The sequence below is a fragment of the Archocentrus centrarchus genome, chromosome 14 (assembly GCF_007364275.1).
Source record: "Archocentrus centrarchus isolate MPI-CPG fArcCen1 chromosome 14, fArcCen1, whole genome shotgun sequence".
Taxonomy (NCBI): Eukaryota; Metazoa; Chordata; class Actinopteri; order Cichliformes; family Cichlidae; genus Archocentrus; species Archocentrus centrarchus.
Genome location: NC_044359.1, coordinates 11248004 through 11270864, shown reverse-complemented (window position 1 = coordinate 11270864; position 22861 = coordinate 11248004). Strand labels below are relative to the sequence as shown.

General features: G+C 43.3%; 1 protein-coding gene across 1 annotated transcript; it reads right to left on the bottom strand.

The window, feature by feature from the left end:
- Positions 1-81: 81 nt before the first annotated feature.
- plekhb1 (pleckstrin homology domain containing B1) lies at positions 82-12627 on the bottom strand. The gene is made up of 6 exons (XM_030746000.1): positions 12436-12627; positions 11057-11209; positions 10130-10232; positions 10004-10043; positions 9809-9899; positions 82-1063 (listed from the first exon to the last, which is right to left on the bottom strand). Exons 1-6 carry the CDS (start codon positions 12470-12472, stop codon positions 930-932), a joined length of 558 nt encoding a protein of 185 aa, XP_030601860.1. The 5' UTR covers positions 12473-12627; the 3' UTR covers positions 82-929.
- Positions 12628-22861: the final 10234 nt, after the last annotated feature.

Here is a 22861-nt window from a genome sequence, read left to right as displayed (position 1 = left end):
TCTGCCCATCCTCAGGCAGTTGAGTCAGTCCCAGCTCCCAATGAAGGCCTCAAGCTCGGATTGTTTTACAGTGAAGTGAGCTTCATTATAATTAACAGCATTTTATTTTAATATGTCTGCTTATTTTCTAGTAAAATCTCAATATGTCTTACAAACTACACAGAGTGAAAAATTCAGCAGGTAAACGAACATTCACATGCAAAACCAACTTCCTGCTTTGTACAGGCTCATAAGTGGATAAAGCGTGCTGCATTTAAAATCAAAAAGAAACATATACATTCATTGCATCTGTTTTGTCAAACTCCCTGCATTTTCAAAACCATACACAAGGTGTTCTTTGCTGCCCGTGCAGCCACACAGCAGGTTTATAGCAGTAGTGAGACTGGTTTTTCATTCCCAGCTCGTCACGTACTGACATGTGCAACGGACACCTCGGCGTTCTTGGAGTTCGTTTTTAAGCATGCAGGGTTTCCCAAATCTAATAAAGAGCTTTGATGCATAAATCTAAACAAGTAGTTTTTGGTGCTTAAATTTAACAGTTTAAAGCAAAATAAATAAATGAAACAATTGAAAACAAAGCGCAAAAATCTCCGAAACATCTAGAGCCACGGTCTCCTGGCTAACAAACTTGTGATTCTGTACACTTTAAAAGAGTAATGTTTGCTCTTCAGCCACTCTGTCAAAGCACAGACAACAAAGGGCACCTTGTGCACCACCAGCATCTAACAGAACATCAGTATTTTACACATTTAGAATGACAATCCAAGTTTTATATGCTCATATTAAAAAAAAAAAAAGAATCACTGCAGCAGCTTTTTATCACAGCAAATGTGATGTAAAAGCCTGTTCTACACATGCCTGTTAGATGTCCAACTCCCTTGCTCTGGTGACAGGCAGGCTTTGCTGTCCTGTCAGTAATGTCAGTCATCTCAGCAGAAAAACAAGGGCATCCAGAGGAAGGACCGCATGGCTGCCCCTGCTGCCATTCCTGCTAGCATTCCCAGTGCTAGATGCTCCACCACTCCATCAAACGGGTCCCTTTGAACAACCACCTGGTGGGTTCCTTTAAAAAAAAAAAAAAAAAAAGGCAGAAGACACATTTACCATTTGGGGTTAACATGATGGCTGCTTTGTGTGCTAAGAAAACTTATGAGGGCTCGGGGTTGTCATAAAAATCCACACCTTTAAGATCATTCAGATGTTTTTCAGATGGATTTTGCAATAACGATGAACTGAACTTATTTACTGGCGAAGGCCTTTTGCATCCTGGTCCTGAATTTAAGTGTTGGCTTGTCTCAAATCCTAGCTGTCTCAAATCCTAGCTCCTGTGTTACGTAATGTAACACAGGAGTTCCTTATTGAAGGTTTAATAGGCTTCTGTGCAAAACATTACTACAGTGCACGTGTCTAAACTGCAAGAAAATACATAAACGAAGCACAAAACAAAAAAACATGAAGGCAAACGGCTCCAAACCCCAGCTTTGCTTCTAGGACCCCCTAGAGGACTAAGCAAGCCTTGGCACAAATTCATTAAATAAAATTTCTCTTGCACATGACCAAATCTGAATAAACATTTATATACAGCATAGAAACAACCATCCCTGGGGTTTACAGAGCATGGGCAAAGAGGGAGAGAAAATACCCAGGGAGCATCATCCCCGGGTGAAAATGCCCTGTTGATCCTAGAGTTTAGAGGAGAATGCCCAGACTTCTGATAGTAAGGTAGCAGTAACTCAAAGATCCACTTATTACATTTCAAGTATGCTGAAGAGCATCTCTGAAATCTGAACATCTCTGATGGGCTACAGCAGCAGCAGCAGCAGCAGACCAAACCAGGCGCCACTTCTGTCAGCTAAGAGCAAAAAAACCAAGGCTACAGTTTGCACAGGCTCAACAAAATTGGAAACAGTGGGATAACCTGCCATGTCAGACAGCTCAACTCATCTCAGACTGGTTTCTTGAATATGACGATGACTTCACTGTACTCAGATGGCCTCCAAAGTCACCAGATCTCAATCTCGCAGTTCACCTTTGGGATGCGGTGGAGCGGGAGATCACATCATGACTGTGAAGCTAATAATACTGCAGCAACTGTGTGATGCTAGGATGTCAAAATCTCAGGGAGAAAGTTTCTAGTGCTGTGTTTAATCTGTGCCATGAAGATCTAAAGAATTTCTGAAGGCAAAAGGGCATCCAACCCAGTACTGGGTGAAAGTATAAAACATATAGGAAACTAGATAAAGTAAACTTTATCCAGGTTTAATTTAGTATGTCCCCAAACATCAAAAACTACTTAAGTGAAGTATCTAAAGGACTCAGCATAGGCGTAGGAACCGGGGGGGATGGAGGGGACGTGTCCCCCCCAATATTGGAGACAGGCGCATTTGTCCCAACCAAAAATTACACAGCAGAGGAGAAAAATACTTGATTTTGAAATCTTTAACTCGCGTGCTTTTATTTTGAAGGCACAACATGCACTCTCTGCCTTCCTCTGAACGGTTCTGAGTGTTTGGGAGGTGGGAGACAGCAGCAGGAGTCAGAAACTCTTGAATGAGGTAAAACAGTCTGTCGGGATCGTTGCCATGAACAGAGCCGGACTGAGGCATAGGCGACATATGCGGCTACCACCACCAGGGGGCCCCCAAGCTCACATACATTTGTAATGATACTTTATGCTAGTGCACTGGTAACATTTGTCCATGCACTGGTAACAATTATCTGTGCACTGGTAACATTTATCTGTGCACTGGTAACTATGCATTGGTAACATTTATGTGTGCACTGGTAACAATTATCTGTGCACTGGTAACTATGCATTGGTAACATTTATGTGTGCACTGGTAACTATGCATTGGTAACATTTATCTGTGCACTGGTAACAATTATCTGTGCACTGGTAACAATTATCTGTGCACTGGTAACATTTATCTGGGCACTGGTAACTATGCATTGGTAACAATTATCTGTGCACTGGTAACAATTATCTGTGCACTGGTAACTATGCATTGGTAACATTTATGTGTGCACTGGTAACTATGCATTGGTAACATTTATCTGTGCACTGGTAACAATTATCTGTGCACTGGTAACATTTATCTGGGCACTGGTAACTATGTATTGGTAACATTTATCTGTGCACTGGTAACAATTATCTGTGCACTGGTAACTATACATTGGTAACATTTATGTGTGCACTGGTAACTATGCATTGGTAACATTTATCTGTGCACTGGTAACAATTATCTGTGCACTGGTAACATTTATCTGTGCACTGGTAACATTTATCTGGGCACTGGTAACTATGTATTGGTAACATTTATCTGTGCACTGGTAACAATTATCTGTGCACTGGTAACTATACATTGGTAACATTTATGTGTGCACTGGTAACTATGCATTGGTAACATTTATCTGTGCACTGGTAACAATTATCTGTGCACTGGTAACAATTATCTGTGCACTGGTAACAATTATCTGTGCACTGGTAACTATGTATTGCAGTGACGTGAGGTGAGGGTCGTGACTGGTGAGGCACTGACGTCATCACATCAGATTTACAAACATATAGCTTATTCACCATTTGATTGGCAACAGTTGTTTTGTTTAACATTAACATAGTCTGAAGCAAACCTTTTAGCTCCGGTGTTGGTCTTCCTTTAATTATTATCTTCTGCTTCGATTGAAAGTCCAGTTTAGAAAATTCTTTCAGTTGAGTTATGTAATCTTCCATGTTGAACATAAGGCCAAGCAACAGGAAAAACTAACTGGCCTTGCTAAACTGTTTATGGTAGCTTGCCACCGAGGAGTCGTAGAGTCCCTGGGATCACCAGCGCCCCCTACCATGAGGCACGAGAACTGCGTGCCTCACCTAGTGTCTCTTCGCAGCAGTTTCATGATCGCTCAACACAAGAATGCATTACACACACATACAGTTGTTAATGAAAAAAACAAAAAAAAAAACTGTGCATTATATACACCAGCTAAAATATAGAAATTTAGTTCATATAGTAAAAGTGTTAGAACATTTTAATAGCCACATGCAAAGGGAAAGTAATCCGGTCTCACTGCATAGCATGCCAGCACAGTTAGTAGTCATTGGCAATGACTATACTGAGCCGCACCACGGATTGCGCAATCCGTGGTGCGGCTCGCCGGGCTGGTGCCTCACCGTTCGTCTCTTAGTATTTGACCGGCAAATGCGAAAATTCAGCGATTTTGAAAAAACTAATCTAAAAATGGCGTAGTTAAATGGAAAAGAACTTTAAAATACAAATCACTGAATGAATATAACCATTTAATTTATTTTTTAATTTTATATTTCCACGATGACAGGTGAGGCCGTGCCTCACCTGCCTCCCCTGACTGCACATCACTGATGTATTGGTAACATTTATCTGTGCACTGGTAACAATTATCTGTGCACTGGTAACTATGCATTGGTAACATTTATCTGTGCACTGGTAACAATTATCTATACATTTGTAACAATTATCTATGCACTGGTAATATTTGTGTATGCACTGATAACAATTATCTATGCACTGGTAATATTTGTGTATGCACTGATAACAATTATCTATGCACTGGTAATATTTGTCTATGCACTGATAACAATTATCTATGCATTGGTAACATTTATCTATGCACTGGTAACATTTATCTGTGCATTGGTAACATTTATCTGTGCACTGGTAACATTTATCTGTTCATTGGTAACATTTATCTGTGCACTGGTAACATTTATCTGTGAATTGGTAACATTTATCTGTGCACTGGTAACATTTATCTGTTCATTGGTAACATTTATCTGTGCACTGGTAACATTTATCTGTGAATTGGTAACATTTATCTGTGCACTGGTAACATTTATCTGTGCACTGGTAACATTTATCTGTGAATTGGTAACATTTATCTGTGCACTGGTAACATTTATCTGTGAATTGGTAACATTTATCTGTGAATTGGTAACATTTATTTGTGCACTGGTAACATTTTGTCCCCTTAGAATTATAAGGTTCTATCTATGTTCTGACCAGTTTTGAGATATTGAGCTTTAAAGTTTTTGCACTCTGTATAGCAAAAATTACACATGGAATAAGTCTTGTTCACACATGATTATGAAACACACCCTATATGTATTCTAAATCAGTAATATCAAAATCCTTTTAAATGTGCAAATGTTTTTTTTTTTTGTTTCTTTTTTTTGAACAAGTATTATGTAGATAGAACCTTCTAATTCTAAAAACTCCTTTTTTGTTTGGAATTAGAAGGTTCTATCTGCAAAATGTGATAACTACTACTGATTTTCAAGGAATGAAAAATAGTTAACTTATAGTAAGTTTTAAACCATAAAATTAAAGATATAATAGAGTGTCCACAAGTATGGTTAAATCAAATTTAATGAATTCTGTGACATTTTTTAAAATTTCTTCTTTCATGGCAAACTGTTTTTACGGACACATTTCCCTTCCCTTTACTAGAAGAAGATGATGCTTGACAAAGTTTTATCTTTGAATGTTTCAATGCCACAACATCTCCATCCATCCATTCTCTTCCACTTGTTCTGTTCAGGGTCGTGAGGGGGAAGGTCTGGAGCCTATCACAGCTGACATAGGGTGAGAAGCACAGTACACCCTGTATAGGTCGCCAGCCTGTCGCAGGGCTAACACAGAGAGACAGACAACCATTCACACCTATGGGCAATTTAGAGTGACCAATTAACCTAACCCCAGTAACTGCGTGGCTTTGGACTGTGGGAGGAAACCCACACAGACACAGGGAAAACATGCAAACTCCACACAGAGAGACCTGGGCCAAGGTGGAATTGAACCCAGACCTAGATGTCAATCTAGCTGTGAGGCAGTAGTGTTAACCACCATGCTGCCTTGCTGCACAACATCTATTACACAATTTTAAAATTGTACAATTAAAAAAAAAAAAAAAAAATCAAACTTTTCATTAAACTCATGTTGGCAGACTGAGCCCTCTTTTTTCCCATCCCTTATTTTTCCAAATTTTTCTTAAGATAACTCAACATATAATTATATGAAAACCAACAAGTAAAAATAAAATTTATAATAAATAAATAGAACAAAATTAACATTTGATATAAATTTAGGTGGTGTATACTTTGACATATAAACAAACTCAAATTTCAATAAAATTTGTGCAGAGAGTCAAACTAATTCTGGATAATTTACCACAATGTTTTGGTTTTTTTTCCCATTTAGCCTAGATCTTTTTAAATTTTACAAGCTGCAATCTACCTGAAAAAGCATTCTTTAAAATTCTGAACAAACATTTAGATTCTGAGTCCATGTCCACTAAGTACAAAAATCCAAATAAAAACTCATCCCACTTAAAAGGTAGATTTTTAAAACTTGGATCTTTAATTAAAATCATTCTGCTATAAAAATGACAATGAACTGTTTTCTTTCGGTTGTATTTATTCAGGAAAAATTTAACAATTTCTTTGCTGTCCCTTTTCTGGTGTTTTTTTCTTTTACTTGCTCTTCTGGAGTTTGATGACAGAAATAAAAATAGACAGAGCTCATTAGCATGGTACCACTGCTAGGTCATAGAATATATTAAAATCTGAAGTCATTCTTCAATCAATAATATTTTATATGTGAGGTAACTTATATTATGACCTTTGACTATTCTCAATATTACCAACTACATTGTTTGTTTTTTTATGTTAGCACTGACCACAGACAAACAATACAAAACTAGCGTTGGCTCAGTAGCTTCGTAGCTAACAGTGCAAAGAAACAGCTCAGTGCAATCAAAAAAAAAGAAATCACAAGTTAAGAATTTTCCTGCCATTAGGACTTCTGTCTGTTGTCACCTCATTTTTGAAATCCTCAAGCTTTAGATGTCTTGTAAACAGCCCCAGCTTACCATGAAACATTTTCTCTAGCATCTCCTCTGCTCCTTTGCTTGACATTGGGCACCAACATTATAAAAAAGAAGCAGCCTGATTGGCTCTCTTGTGAACATTTCAAGTGCCTATTGGTTTACAGATAGAACCTTATAGTACCAAGTTAAAGCTTGATTTTGCAGATAGAACCTTATTATTTTGTGAATAAAACGCCCAAAAGTATATATATTTGAAAAAAATCTCTTACATATTGTAGTGGTCAGCAAATAAGTATATGACAATAACTCAGTTTCGTCAAAAATGTCAGAACCTTCTAATACTAAGGGGACAATTTATCTGTGTATTGGTAACATTTCTCTGTGCACTGGTAACATTTATCTGTGCATTGGTATCATTTATCTGTGCACTGGTAACATTTATCTGTGCACTGGTAACATTTATCTGTGCACTGGTAATATTTATCTGTGAATTGCTAACATTTATCTGTGCACTGGTAACATTTATCTGTTCATTGGTAACATCTGTGCATTGGTAAGTATGCACTGGTAACATTTATCTGTGCATTGGTATCATTTATCTGTGCACTGGTAACATTTATCTGTGCACTGGTAATAATTATCTGTGCACTGGTAACATTTATCTGTGAATTGCTAACATTTATCTGTGCACTGGTAACATTTATCTGTTCATTGGTAACATCTGTGCATTGGTAAGTATGCACTGGTAACATTTATCTGTGAATTGGTAACAATTATCTGTGCACTGGTAACAATTAATTGTGATCAAGCCAGTTTGCCCACGTCCTACGATTATACACATATGATAAAACATATACATATGTAAATTATACATGCAATCATGTAAGTGTACACAACACTATTTTTCCAAGAAACATTTGAAAAATAAGAAAGTAAAAGATCAAATAGCATTTTTTTTAATGCTTTTCTCAGAGTATTTATGGATCTGTCAGGTTTCCGATATGTGTCCCCCCCCAGTAGGAAACTCATTCCTACGCCCCTGGGACTCAGATGTAATCGCCTGCTGCTTGGCTCATTTGCAGAGTAAGAGTGTGTACTTGTGTCCTGCTAAAGTATGAAACAGTTGCATCACAAACAAAAATAATGATTAGCATACCAATTACTGTTATTAGTCTAAGCACTGCTCGTTTAAAAAAAGGCTGCTTTGTTCTAGTCAATCCATTACTGATTTAAAGCACTGCCCAGCAGGAGTGTCAAGTGCCCTAAATCAAACACTCAGAATTCAATTAGATCACACATTCAGCTGGTGTGTGGAGGTAAACAGTGGGGGAAAAAAACAACTTTCTTCCACCTTTCAATGTCCCATGTTGGGTGCGCCCTTGCAAAGTCCAAACGGGCAATTTTGTGGCATTGAAGAAGACGTGGCCTTTGAAGACGTTTTTTTGTTTCTGAAGCCCTTCCCTCGCAGATGCCGTCTGATGGTTATTGGGCTGCAGTCAGCACCAGTAATGGCCTTAATTTGGGTACAGGATCGTCCCTTGTCTTGACGGACAGCCAATCAGATCCTGGGGCTCAGCGCTGGTGAAATTTCTTTGGGTCTACCACTTGACTTTTTTGTTCCATAACCCTCAGGATCATTTAAAAAATGCAAAATGACTGTCTTACTGCGTCCAACCTCAACAGCGATGGCACGTTGTGAGAGGCCTTGCTTATGCAGCTCAACAATCCTACCACGTTCAAAGTCAGTGAGCTTTTTTTTCCTTTGCCATCAGGAGGTCTTGACAGTGTAAAGACTTGACAGAAAATGACATGGAACCCAAATTTTTCCACAGCTTTTGGCTTTTAAAGGCTGTGGTCTTAAACTTTTGATCAGCTGAAAAAATCATGTTTGATGGTAAATGCAGTTTTCAATAAATTCCCTGCTCAAAAGTTTTTGTCTCTTGCACCGATTTCTTCTTTTAGCATTGTGAAGCTCTACTTAGAACCTTCTTAAGATCCAATAGTGCAAAATGCAAATTCTTGCAATTTTTTAACTGGTCTTAAGATTTTGATCAGGAGTGTATGACAGCTTGCTACCAGGTTACATACTGGTTACATCACAGGTGCTCAGTTCTTGTGATGTTTTATTGAACATACTGTAGTGTCCATAGTGGCTGTGTGTTAGTGACAACTATTTAGATTACTGCTGAAATGTTTGCTTCCCAGATTCAGACTCTCTGTTGTTTAGAAGGTTCTGAAAAGAACCCTCATAACCCGGTTCAGCGTATGTTTGTTAGGATAGAGTCGAGGATAATAAATGTAAATCAATGCTGTTGTTGTTGGTACAGACCGCAGCACTGGCAAACTTGTTTAAATTTTTCCTAGTGTAGGGTCAAATACAGCTTCAAAGTGCTTCAATTGGCAAATACCTGATTAACTTAATTTATTTACCTAATTTTATTGTCCCAAAAGTACAAATTAAAGGGTAACTATTATGCTTTGCCTTATGTTTTTTTATATTATGCATATACACTACTCACAAAAAGTTAGGGACATTTGGCTTCAGGTGAAATTTATGGAAAATGGAAAAAGTTCTTGCTACAGTGATATCATATCATGAAGGATGCACTGGTGATTTCCTCATCTCAAACAATTTATTGAAACAATTGAACCAGGACATTTATTGGTCGATTCGAGGATCAAACACCTGTTGTGAATTTTGCCATTAAGCTCCTCGTTAGAGAACAGCAACTTGTGCAAAAATTTCTGAAACATTTAACAGTTGGACATGTGCTTTCAAAAGCTTAGAGAAGGTCACATTAAGTTCACCTGTAAAGGTTTGAATGCATTTTAATCTCGTCCTGAAATTTCACCCAAAAGCCAAATATCCCTAACTTTTTGTGAGTAGTGTATACTATAATGTATGTACTATAATAAGTCTAATTTTCTGTGTTAAACTATGACATCTTACCTGGTCCTACTCCAGGTGTGATGTAGACAGTGTGGTAGCTGTTGAGCGGGACAGCCTGATAGGAGTCATCATACGGGTCATATGTGAACACCTATGGTAAAAAAGCAAAACGCTGCTTTTAGCCATACAGTGGACACGCTATCAGAGAGCTCACTGATTATGTTTGGACTATCGTGGAGAACATGACAGACTCACCGGGTTTCTTCTGGTCTGTAGTAGAGTCAGTTTCCATGCTCTGAAAAATAGATAAACGGGACTGAGGAACTGATGGATGGTTGTGAAGTCAGTAGGGGAAGAATGGGGTGAAGTGTGAATACCTACATTGATTCATCTTCACTGTTGGCGCACAGGTTGAGTGTTGAGGCGTGCATGAGGTGAACCACGATGAGATTCTCCCTGGGATTACTCTCTGGTGGAGTCACACCTACAGCAAAATTAAAGGAGTAATTATACTCTGGAAATCGGTGAACAAAAAGTGAGAATAAATGAGGTAAAACCTACTGTATATTTGTATTTTTGATTGCTATCATCCCTACTGTGAGAATATATGTTTTTGTCATGGAAGCACAGCAGGACATAAGGTAATCTAAGCATCTGCTGTGTGGAGTGCAATCATGAAATGCAAATGTATGATAAACATACGCTGTATATAGGTTTTATTTATTTGTACTATTTTGAAGCTTCGAGTTCAGCTTTGAGCACCCCCCCATTGTCATCAGGGGTATGAAGCGAGTGCTGGATTAAACTGAGACCGAGAACGCTGCACACTCAAATGGTACACTGTAAAACGCTAGAAATTCTACATTTTCCCATTACTCTTAAATACATAAAATTACAAAAAATGCTGTGTAAAATAATGTGAAAAATCTGCAGCTGAATAAATTTGCTTAGTATTAAAATAATGGTATTTTATTTCTATCTTACTTAGAAGCACTTTGCACTAGTTAGAAGCATGTTTGGATGCAGCATTTTCACCAAGTTAGCTAATATTAGCTGATGAGTTTGCATTTTAAGCTCACTTCTGGCACCATATTTATGCCTATGGTCATAAAAAAGTGAGAAATCTAATTGTTTTCTCATAAACTTTTGTAGAGTCTGACTAACAGAGGAGTCACCCCGTGATGGTCTTTAAATAAATTGCAGATTTAAAGCACTTCCACGCATCTACCTTTTATGTAGAATCTCCAATGGTGAAGGAGTAGTGAAGGTCACTTCTAGTCATAATTGTTTCATATTCCCGTGGCGTACCTCCACATTCCTGACCGGACTGCACATCTATGCATGCCGTCTTCAGACTGACGCGATGCTCCAGCTCTCGCCGGTTGTCTGATTTGTAGAAGCAAAGGCTCCCATCGATCCACAGGTCACACCAGTTTAGCTTCCAGCGTTTTAGGACAGAAGCTAAAGAGGACACACGTGAAACACAATGTAGCATTAGTGCTTGGAAGGGTGCTGAGGAACCCTCAGTTTAACATCCTTTTGTTACAACCTTTGCATCACATTTTGTAAAATAAAAATGTGTGTTTTGAATGTAGTCCCCCCCCCTCACCAGGTGCATCCCTATTGACTCTCCTCGATAAGCCACTTAAAGACAAGGCCAAGAACAAATAATGAGATTATAAGTTACAAAGGGTAGAGTTTTATAATTGGTACAGATTTTGTTTTCTAGAAAATGCTGAGTGTCAAGACACGTAAGAAAAACACCTCAGATGTATTAGGTCTGATTAGAAGCAGACTTACAAACAAGCTGGGCTGATACATTAGCTGATGTTAGCCCCTCACTGATTAAAATGTGTCAACATAAATTTTGACCCATATGTAACAAGTATTTTTTTTTATGTAGTTTTACTACTTTTTCCTCTCTAAATTATCCTGCTTGGCACGTGACATTGCAGCAATTCTTCAAAGGATGCTAAAAATCTTTTTTACCCTTTTTTTGTATTTTTAATTTTAAACTGTCAGTCAGAATGACTGAACGACAGCTTTTGAAAACTCCAAAATTTTGTTATGAATCCATCCAGTATTGGCCATCTGTGACACGTGAGGCATCTAGCTTAGCAGTTAGCACTTTGAAACAATGCTGTATTCCACGAGCAGCTTTAAAAAGGAAATGATGAGTCTTTTAGAAACTCGGCACAAAAGTATAATCTGCAACAATGCAAAAGGTTTAGAATAAATTTTACTGTGCTTTTTATGCAGTAACAGGCTGACATTTACCAAAAAAGGTGCGATAAAATGTAAATGTAAGTAATGTGTTTACTGCCACAAATACATACTTGTATAGTCCAGTTGTTGCTGTTCATACTTAAAATCTACTTAAAAACAGATTTTAAAAAGAAAGAAAAGAAAATACTAATGCAATACTAATAATACAATACTAATAAGAATTAATATTTTAATTACAAGACAAACTTTGTCTTATAATTATATTTTTGTTTTAGTAAAGCTTCATTTTTCAAAAAATAAAACCAAAGTGAGGCTGCGAAAAAGAAACCTACACGTTTTTGTACATTAATTCAGGTCAAATAATTGATCCTATAAGTTATTAACACTAGTTTTTATAAGAAGACCCTGAGTCATAACAGTGAAGTCATCAAAACAGAGCAAAAATAAAAGCTCTCACTCACTCTGTCTCCACAACCAGCCTGACTTCAGGAGCGCCATAATCCTGAGCTGGTGTCCCTTTTGTCAGTTTGTTTTGGTAATAATCCAGAAGCAAAAGACCAAAAGTCTTCTGGCTTTTTTTTTTTGATGTTTATCCACCTGTATGAGCCTGTGTCTGCTTTTGGATGCCCCTGCTTGTGTTTATATTCCCTCTGTCCTGCAGATAGTGAGGTACTGGTAGATTAATCTGGCACTTATCAGGAGGATCTGGATTAGGAGACCACGCCCTCTTATCCTGTCTCACCCCCCCCTCACTCCTTCTGGACTGATCTCTCTGCCTGAGCAGGCAGTGCCATACAATGTTTAAGTTGTTGAACACTCTTATTACACACTCATAAATTGAACTCCTGTAGGCCTCGTCCCATTGATTCATCTACACATGTATGACATGCTTTTACAATTTAATCCCTGCCCTAAAATAACAACATGGGGATTAGCCTAATATTACCCAGGTCAGTTCTGTGAGTCTTCTCAGAATGTCTGCAGGTGATTCACAATGACATCATTTCCTTTTATAGCTTAGAGAAAGTGCTGGTCTTGTTTAAGTCAGCTCAATCACCTGATGATGTATTTACAGTAGTTTCTAAATTCAGAACCACCGTGTACCACTTGGCACTTATTCGTGATAAACAGTTATGAAACACTTCAATTGATATGTAAGATTTTGTTTAAAAAAGGATGTATCCACAGGTGAAATGTTAGATAAGTTGCCAAAGAGCTTCTGTTTCCTTAGGAGTCGCTATTTGACATCCAGGGCATGAATTCTCTTGTAAGCATTTCAGCCACAGTGGGAGATCTTGACGGCTGCCTCTCATAATTCCCAGCAGGCATCTTTATTTAGAAGCTCGACTCACTGCAGTCAGAAGATGTTTATGTGGTGCTGTTTTGTTTGGCAATCAGGATTCTTCATTTTAATCATGTTGTTTTTTCTTATCTAAAGCTTTTTTTCCTTTATGGGATGTTGTATATATATATATATATATATATATATATATATATATATATATATATATATATATATATATATAAAAATTCCATATAAAAATATATAAAAAATTCTAGCTCATCCTGTGGTTGGTCTTTGTCCTCCAAGCTTGAGGGTCCTGCACAGTATCTTAGCTGTTCCCAGACCTGTCCCCAGGACTGCGCTCTTCTGGACAGAGATCTTGGATGTCGTTCCTGGAATCTGTTGGAGCCACTCTTCCAGTGTGGGGGTCACTGCCCCAAGTGTTCCTTCACCTTCACATCCTTTCTAGCTCTTCTTTGAGCCCTTGGTATTTGTCGAGCATCTCATATTCTTTCTTTCTGTTGCCGTCACTTGGTATTGCTGCATCTATCACCACGACTTTCTTCCTTTGTTTGTCCACCACTACGATGTCCGGTGGGTTAGCCATCACAAGTTTGTCTGTATCTGGAAGTCCCACAGGATCTTAGTTCTGTTATTCTCAACCACCCTTGGGGGCGTGTCCATTTTGACCTTGGGTCAAACTTTATCGATCTTGTTCTCGGAGCTTGTTCCTGTCCTTCCATGATTAGTGCCTCTGTGCTGTCTGTCAGTCCAGCTTTGTCCAGACGTTGGTAGGATTTTTCTATATCAGCCACTTATTCTATCTGCCTGTGGTATATGTCGTGCAGAGGCCCGTTCTTCCATGATGGTTCTGTTCTTCCTCTTCTTCTTTCTCTGGTTTCTGCTGCCTGACATACTCACTAAGCACATGATGTAACACTTTCTTTTAAGGCCCGCCCTTAGGCCGTAACTATCCTGTAAGTAAATTTTAGTTATGTGGAATTATGCCGTAATTATTTTTAATTCCACTGTAATTATTTTTACTACAGCGGAATTAAAAATAATTACGGCAGAATTAAAAAATAATTCAGCCATAGTAAAAATAATTACGGCGTAATTTCACATAACTAAAATTTACTTACAGGATAGCTACGGCCTAAGGGCGGGCCTTAAAAGAAAGCGTTACCGCACATGATACTTTGTGGCCATCTTGCTGATGTATTCATGGATCTTTGTTGTTTCGTCTAGGATAGTGGTTCTGACACTCACTAGTTCTCAGCCTCCTTCCTTCCACTTAGCGTACAGTCTCAGGGTGCTGGATTTGGGGTAAAACCCTCCATGCATGGTATGGAGCTTTCTTGTCTTGATGTCAGTCCCTTCCATCTCCTCCTTTGGCCAGCTTATTATCCCAGCAGGGTAACTGACAACTGGCAGGGGATAGGTGTTGATTGCCCAGATCTTGTTCTTCCCATTCAGCTGACTCTTCAGGACTTGCCTTACCCTCTGCAGGTACTTGGGGGTTGCAGCTTTCTTAGCAGCCTCTTCATGGTTCCCATTTGCCTGTGGGATTCCAAGGTACTTGTAGCTGTCCTCAATGTCTGCAAATGTTGCCTACTGGTAGTGCAATCCCATCAGTTCTTACTACCTTCCCTCTCTTTGTTACCATCAGACTCCAGTCCGAATGACTTTACAATATCATTGCTGTAGATCCTGGTAGTATGGATCAGTGAATCAATATCTGTTTTACTCCTGGCACACAGCTTGATGTCGTCCGTGTAGAGCATGTGGTTGATGTTTGCTCCATTCCATAGTCGGTATTAGGGCTGCAACTGAAGATTAACTACAAGTTTACAGATGATTCAGTTCATGAAGAGGTTCATTATTCAGAATGAACACCAATATTAATGCGAGAAAAAAATAGGAGCCAACGTAGCTTCTTCTATTGTCCTTCACTCGTTAGCTATTCTATTCTGAGGCAGCTCATCGCACACGTGATAAGGCACGCCACCAAATGCAGAAGCTATTTCCTCCACACTGAAAAAAATGAACTTGATGAGTTATTTAATCAATTAAAAATACCTATTTCCAATGTAATTAATTAATATATCTGTGTCATCTTTTTAAACAAAGTCCCCTTGAGCAGGTTTAACTCAAAAATGTGCACTTGTTAAAGCCACACAAGCCAGTTAATTTGAAACAACTAAACCAAGCTGAGTGAATCACACAATTAATATGGTTCACTCAAAATGTCCTAGAGTCAGACACATTCAGAGGGAGCTTTTTTTGTTTGTGCCTCAACAAATCTGGTGATAAACTACAGCTGCAAGTTAAGAAAAAAAGTTGGGTTAGCACTTGTGTTGAAGAGCAGGCTCGACAATTTGAAACACCAACAGTATTTTAGCTGCAGTGTGCAGGCTGATGGCTAACAGTAAACTAGCAAAGTGAGAGTCAGAGTGAGTGGTTTGCAGTCATTGTTGCCCATAGGGCTGAATATGGATGTAATGAAAACACTGTAAATATATTGCTTAGATTGTTTTTATGCATGGTTTCCATAAACACTTATTAATATTCAGCATCTTGCCTTATAATGTAAAATTACAATATAACAAATGAGCACTGGTAATTAAAAAAAAACACTTTCCAGGCGCTTCTTGTGGTGTTAGAACATGTTAATGTGTATTTCACCATTCCAAGAAAGTGACATGAACAAGCAAACATGAAGTTGCATGCCAAAAATTGGGAGCCTGTTCATCTCTAGTTAATTGGTGCATAATAAAATATTAAAACCCTCCTTACATATTTTTCATATTTGCTACAGAATGACAACACTGAAACAAGAACAGCATGCAGACTTAAGAAGTATCTTGTAAGTATTTTGGCCTCTACTTTGCACAGAATTACTCTCAAAGACTCAAAATGTGATCTATATTTGTACTTTTATGAGCTATTTCTAAGCAAACTAACATGATCAGTCTCAGTGTTACCCTGTGTTGTGGAATGTCAGTCAAGGAGGTCTGTAACATAGATGATACAGTACTGTGGGGAGGTCTTAAGTCCTCATTTCTTTATATTTAGGTCCAAGTAGCCATCCGTATTCTTCCACTTCTTCAGCCAATTTAACCAAACTCCACTGACTTTATGTCTTTGGACTGTGGGAGACGTGGGGAGAACATGCAAACCTCAGCACAGAAGGCCCCACCCAGATGGTAGATTCAAACCCAGGACCCAGCAGTGCTAACCACCGCGCCATTGTACTGCCCTCCAAGTAGCCAGACCTGCAGTTTTTTTTAAAGTGGCATTGAGCAGTAGCAATATCCAGGCTTTCTGAAGGTCTTTCAAAGTTTTTCCAAGCACTGGCTGCTTTTTCACTCATTTTCAGTCCAGGAACACAACAAAGAACCAATTTTAAATTGCTTCTTTAGGCACTTTGTTACTAGCAGCCTTTCTTTAGTTGAATCTATGAAAAATGCCAAAGATAACACAGTTTGACAGAATTAAATAAAATTTTTTTTCGATAGCATTCACCAACAAGATGATTCCCAAAAAACTGTTAGCTGAAAACTTTGCACGTCTCAGCATGGTGCGCAGTATGTCCTTAAGTATCTGAAAGTCATGTCATTAAGAAATTGAAAAATAATCCAGCAATGACCTGACACAGGACCTGAGAGTTGCATTTGGGCCTTCAGTTGATCCATCTACTGTTCACTGAAGCTTTATCAGAAATGGTTTCAGTGGAAGGGTGGCTGTCAAGAAGCCATTCTTAAGGAAAAGTAGCTGGGAGGAAAGGCTGAGGTGTTTGAAACTACACAAGAACTGGACTGCAAGTCAGTGACAGAAGGTCTGATGGAGAGGTGAATCCAAATGTGAAATCTTTGGTTCAAATCTTCATCGATATGTATGGAGGAGGTCAGGAGAGAGGTACACAGTGTCTACAGCCATCTTCACCGTGCACAACCACCGGGTTGCCGTGCAATACCATTTGGAAAAAGTCTGATTGGCAACAGGTTCATTTTTCAGCAATGATCCCAAACACACCACCAATGCAGTAAAAATAAACTTAGGTAAAACAGACAATGACACACTGAGTCATGTGTTGGCCTCCCCAGTGCCCAGAGCATTGTGGGATCATCTTGACAGAACATAACAAAAGGCAGCAAACACCTAAAGAAGAGCTTTGAATGTCCTTCAGGAAACCTGGAGAATTATTTCTGAACCCCACATAAAGAAATTACAAGAAATCTTGGCAAACAGAGTTTAGGCTGTGCGGAAGAATAAAGATGGTCGTACCAAATATTAACCTTCAAGCTTATTAGAACTGTAAAAACTCATCTGTGCCTTATACACTGTAGGTTTCATAGACCTTTTTCCTATTTGCCTGGCAAAATATAAAGAAATGAGGGGTGGGTGGCTCAAGACTACTGCACAGTACTGTACAGAGAATGCGATTTATCGGGCTTTAAAAACGCACAATATTTGTTACTAATTCAGCTCCCTTTTATTTTGGAACCAAACATTTGATAATAAGAAAAATATAAAATATTGTCAGACATCTTTAACACAGCTATGCTTCCCTCAGCACACACACACACACACACACACACACACACACACACACACACAAAAAGATGCCCATTTACAGTCGTGGTCAAAAGTTTTGGCAGTGGCAAAACAAAATTGTTATTTATTCTCCAATAGCGATTGTTGAAACTTGTGAAATCCTTGTGATCTTTACCATATCATAGAAGCACGTTAAAAATAATCAGGCAGCAAAGTGCGTGAAAATCAACTTTGTGCCTTTGCAAAAGGTTGTGATGAGTATACATGAGTGATAAAAGTCTGCTGCTTATTTTCTCAGCTTTATTTTTTGGTAAAGCCTTTTTTCATATGCATTATAATGTATTAACAGGTATTACCTATGTTTCCAAATCCTGGTATGTTTTATATATTTGTGCCTTTGAGCCCCGTTGTTGTTGATGGGATTTATTGACATGAAAAACACAGCAAACCAGCAGCCCTATTGTCATGGCCGGGGAGGAAACGGACGAGGAAGGACTCACATGAAGGACTCCAGAAGCAAACATAACTAAAAAGGGGATTTATTTCAACGGGGAAACACAAATACAAAAACCTTGGAAGGGAGGCACAGGGAGACGAAGGGCAGGCACAGGGAACACAGGAACATGCGGGCACAAAACATCAACGACGCGACAGAGAACAAATGAAAACTGAGGGCTTAAATACACAATGGGTAATCAGGGCAAGAGGAAACAGCAGGGAACAACAGGTGAGGCAAATGAAACTAATTACACAGGGGAAGCAAAGCTAAACACAAAGCACAAGGAAATCACATTGGCAAAATAAAACAGGAAGTGATAAACCAAGGAACACGCAGACAAGTCACAACACTGGGAACATGACAAACATACAGGGAGGACAAACTCAGGAAATAAATTAACACAAAACGCTGGGCCAACGGCCCAGGACATGACAGTACCCCCCCCTCAAAGGCCGGCTCCCGACGGCCAAAACCAGAAACAAAACCAGACAAGGGCGGGAGGCGGGGGACCAGGAGGGAGGGCCCGAAACAAAAACAAAGACAGGGAGCAAAACAGAAAGCACAGGGCGTGAACAAAACAAATCAAACCCGGACAGGAAGAAAACAAAAACACAGGACCAGAACAAAAGGCGACGGCACAAGGCCGGAGACAGTCCAATGTCCAAAACAGGGGGCCGAAACAAGGAACAGTCCAGGAGCTATGACAAAACAAAAAACAGCAGGGGAAAAAACAGTCCACAGTTCAGGGGAGTCAGTGGGAAATCCAAAAACAAAAAACACACAGTTCAGGAGGCCGCAGAGGCCAAGGGGCCACAAAGCAAAATCCCAACGAGGGAGGCCGACCGCGCTCCCAGCGGCGGCGGCGACGAGGACGAGAGGGAATCACTGGAGGCCGACCGCGCTCCCAGCGGCGGCGGCGACGAGGACGAGAGGGAATCACTGGCGGCCGACCGCGCTCCCAGCGGCGGCGGCGACGAGGACGAGAGGGAATCACTGGAGGCCGACCGCGCTCCCAGCGGCGGCGGCGACGAGGACGAGGGGGAGTCACTGGAGGCCGACCGCGCTCCCAGCGGCGGCGGCGACGACGAGGGGGAGTCACTGGAGGCCGACCGCGCTCCCAGCGGCGGCGGCGACGACGAGGGGGAGTCACTGGAGGCCGACCGCGCTCCCAGCGGGGGCGGCGACGAGGAGGGGTCACCGGAGGCCGACCGCGGGGCGTGCGGCGGCGGCGACGGGGAGCAGACACTGGAGGCCGACCGCGGGGCATGCGGCGGCGGAGAAGGGCGACCCCGGGCTCTGGTGGGGAACCCTCGGGTGACGTGGAGCGCTCGGACTGAGCAGAGACCCCCACCGGCTCGGACTGAGCGGGACCCCCTGGCTCGGAGCGCTCGGACTGAGCGGAGACCCCCATCGGCTCGGACTGAGCGGGACCCTCGTGCGCGGAGCGCTCGGACTGAGCGGAGACCCCCATCGGCTCGGACTGAGCGGGACCCTCTGGCGCGGAGCGCTCGGACTGAGCGGGACCCCCTGGCTCGGACTGAGCGGAGACCCCCATCGGCTCAGACTGAGCGGGACCCTCTGGCGCGGAGCGCTCGGACTGAGCGGGACCCTCTGGCGCGGAGCGCTCGGACTGAGCGGGACCCCCTGGCTCGGACTGAGCGGGACCCCCTGGCTCGGACTGAGCGGGGCCCTCTGGCGCGGAGTGCTCGGACTGAGCGGAGACCCCCATCGGCTCGGAATGAGCGGAGACCCCCATCGGCTTGGAGTGAGCTGAGCCCATGGGCTGAACGGGGCCTACATAGTGAGGCACCGGATGCGTAGGCTGGGACCGCGGAACAGGGCACACTGCTGCTTTATTGAGCAGCAGGGGCTGCTCGAGGAATAGCAGAGGTGCAGGGGACTGCGTGGAAGCAGGCCGGGAGACGACTGGCTGCGTGGAAGCAGGCCGGGAGACGACTGGCTGCGTGGAAGCAGGCCGGGAGACGACTGGCTGCGTGGAAGCAGGCCGGGAGACGACTGGCTGCGTGGAAGCAGGCCGGGAGACGACTGGCTGCGTGGAAGCAGGCCGGGAGACGACTGGCTGCGTGGAAGCAGGCCGGGAGACGACTGGCTGCGTGGAAGCAGGCCGGGAGACGACTGGCTGCGTGGAAGCAGGCCGGGAGACGACTGGCTGCGTGGAAGCAGGCCGGGAGACGACTGGCTGCGTGGAAGCAGGCCGGGAGACGACTGGCTGCGTGGAAGCAGGCCGGGAGACGACTGGCTGCGTGGAAGCAGGCCGGGAGACGACTGGCTGCGTGGAAGCAGGCCGGGAGACGACTGGCTGCGTGGAAGCAGGCCGGGAGACGACTGGACTGGCTGCGTGGAAGCAGGCCGGGAGACGACTGGCTGCGTGGAAGCAGGCCGGGAGACGACTGGCTGCGTGGAAGCAGGCCGGGAGACGACTGGCTGCGTGGAAGCAGGCCGGGAGACGACTGGCTGCGTGGAAGCAGGCCGGGAGACGACTGGCTGCGTGGAAGCAGGCCGGGAGACGACTGGCTGCGTGGAAGCAGGCCGGGAGCCAGAGAGAGCGGGCTGTGAGCTAGGGAGATCTGGCTGCGTGGAAACAGACCGAGAGCTAGGGAGATCTGGCTGCGTGGAGACAGACCGAGAGCTAGGGAGATCTGGCTGCGTGGAGACAGACCGAGAGCTAGGGAGATCTGGCTGCGTGGAGACAGACCGAGAGCTAGGGAGATCTGGCTGCGTGGAGACAGACCGAGAGCTAGGGAGATCTGGCTGCGTGGAGACAGACCGAGAGCTAGGGAGATCTGGCTGCGTGGAGACAGACCGAGAGCTAGGGAGATCTGGCTGCGTGGAGACAGACCGAGAGCTAGGGAGATCTGGCTGCGTGGAGACAGACCGAGAGCTAGGGAGATCTGGCTGCGTGGAGACAGACCGAGAGCTAGGGAGATCTGGCTGCGTGGAGACAGACCGAGAGCTAGGGAGATCTGGCTGCGTGGAGACAGACCGAGAGCTCGCTGACACTGGGGCCTGAGAGGGAGCTGACACTACTGGAGCTACAGAAGGAGCAGGAGCTGAGGGAACTGGGACCAAAACCGAAGGAACTAAGACAGGGGCTGAGGGAACTGACTGAGAGGGCACTGAAACAGCTGACACTGGGGACCGAGGAAGAGTTACTGGAGCTGACTGAAGGCGAGGGAGAGCGACTGGAGCTAGAGCTGACTGAGACCCTGCTGCTGCAGCTAACACAGAAAACCGATGCGAAGGCTTGGACCTGGTTGCCCCCACCCGCGGAACAGGAACGGGTGCAGAGGTCAGCCCGTCCGTGGCTGCCCCCACCCGCGGAACAGGTACGGGTGCAGAGGTCAGCCCGTCCGTGGCTGCCCCCACCCGCGGAACAGGTACGGGTGCAGGGGGAGCTGGAGCCAAGGGAGCGGGAGCAGGGTGAGCAGAGGGAGTTGGAGCTAACTGAGGGGTCTGAGACTGCGACTGAGGAGGAGCTGGAGCTACAGCTGACTGGGAACACTGCGACTGAGGAGGAGCTGGAGCTACAGCTGACTGGGAACACTGCGACTGAGGAGGAGCTGGAGCTACAGCTGACTGGGAACACTGCGACTGAGGAGGAGCTGGAGCTACAGCTGACTGGGAACACTGCGACTGAGGAGGAGCTGACACTGGAGGAACTGACACTGGAGGAACTGACAGAGTGCTAGGGTGAACAGACATTAGGGAAACCGACTGAAGGCTAGAGGGGCCTGAGTACGTCAAAACTGGCCGCGTGGAAGCAGGCCGGGAGACAGAAAGAGCAGACTGCGAGCTAGAGAGAGCAGGAGCTAAGGGCGTTAGAGCTGACTGCGAGGAGACTGACTGCGAGGAGACTGACTGCGAGGAGACTGACTGCGAGGAGACTGACTGCGAGGAGACTGACTGCGAGGAGACTGACTGCGAGGAGACTGACTGCGAGGAGACTGACTGCGAGCTAGGGAGAGGAGCTGACTGCGTGGAAGCAGCCTGAGGCACAGCTGACTGGGGAGACTGAGACACAGCTGACACCGGGCACTGAGAATGCGCTGACACTGGGGACTGAGAATGAGCTGACACTGGGGACTGCTGTAGGTGAAGGGTGGAGGTTAAGAAATCCTGCACTAACCCATGCAGAGAGCCAAATAACCAAGGGTAATCATCGACTAGCCCTTGCAGCTGGGCCGTGAGCTGTTGCTGTTCCTGCTCACATGGGTCAGCCAGAAGGTCCATAACCAGTGAATCCACCCAACAGATAATGGTCTGCTTTGCCACCTCAGGGAGGGGAAAGGCAGGGGGGTGACGGGAATAATTGTCCGCAGGCATAGTAGCGTTGAAGCCAGTGTTACTCACGGAAACGGAGGATTGGGTGTGAAGTGGTGAAGCGGTCCGCGGCGTTATACCGCTCGGGTCTCGGGGTGCCTTCCGCCGTTGCTGCCGGGAACTCCCTCTCCTCCGCGGCTGCCGAGGAAGGGAGGGATCAGCGAAAGGGGAGGCAGGTGAGTGACGATGACGGGGACTGTTCAAA

Bases quoted from the DNA above. Each gene is read 5' to 3' on its own strand.
- plekhb1 (XM_030746000.1), bottom strand. From the start codon at position 12,472: ATGGCGCTCCTGAAGTCAGGCTGGTTGTGGAGACAGA. The intron at 10,233-11,056 runs GTACGCCACGGG...ATTTTGCTGTAG, and splicing joins GTCCGGTCAGGAATGTGGAG to GTGTGACTCCACCAGAGAGT. The intron at 9,900-10,003 runs GTGAGTCTGTCA...TTTTTACCATAG, and splicing joins TACAGACCAGAAGAAACCCG to GTGTTCACATATGACCCGTA.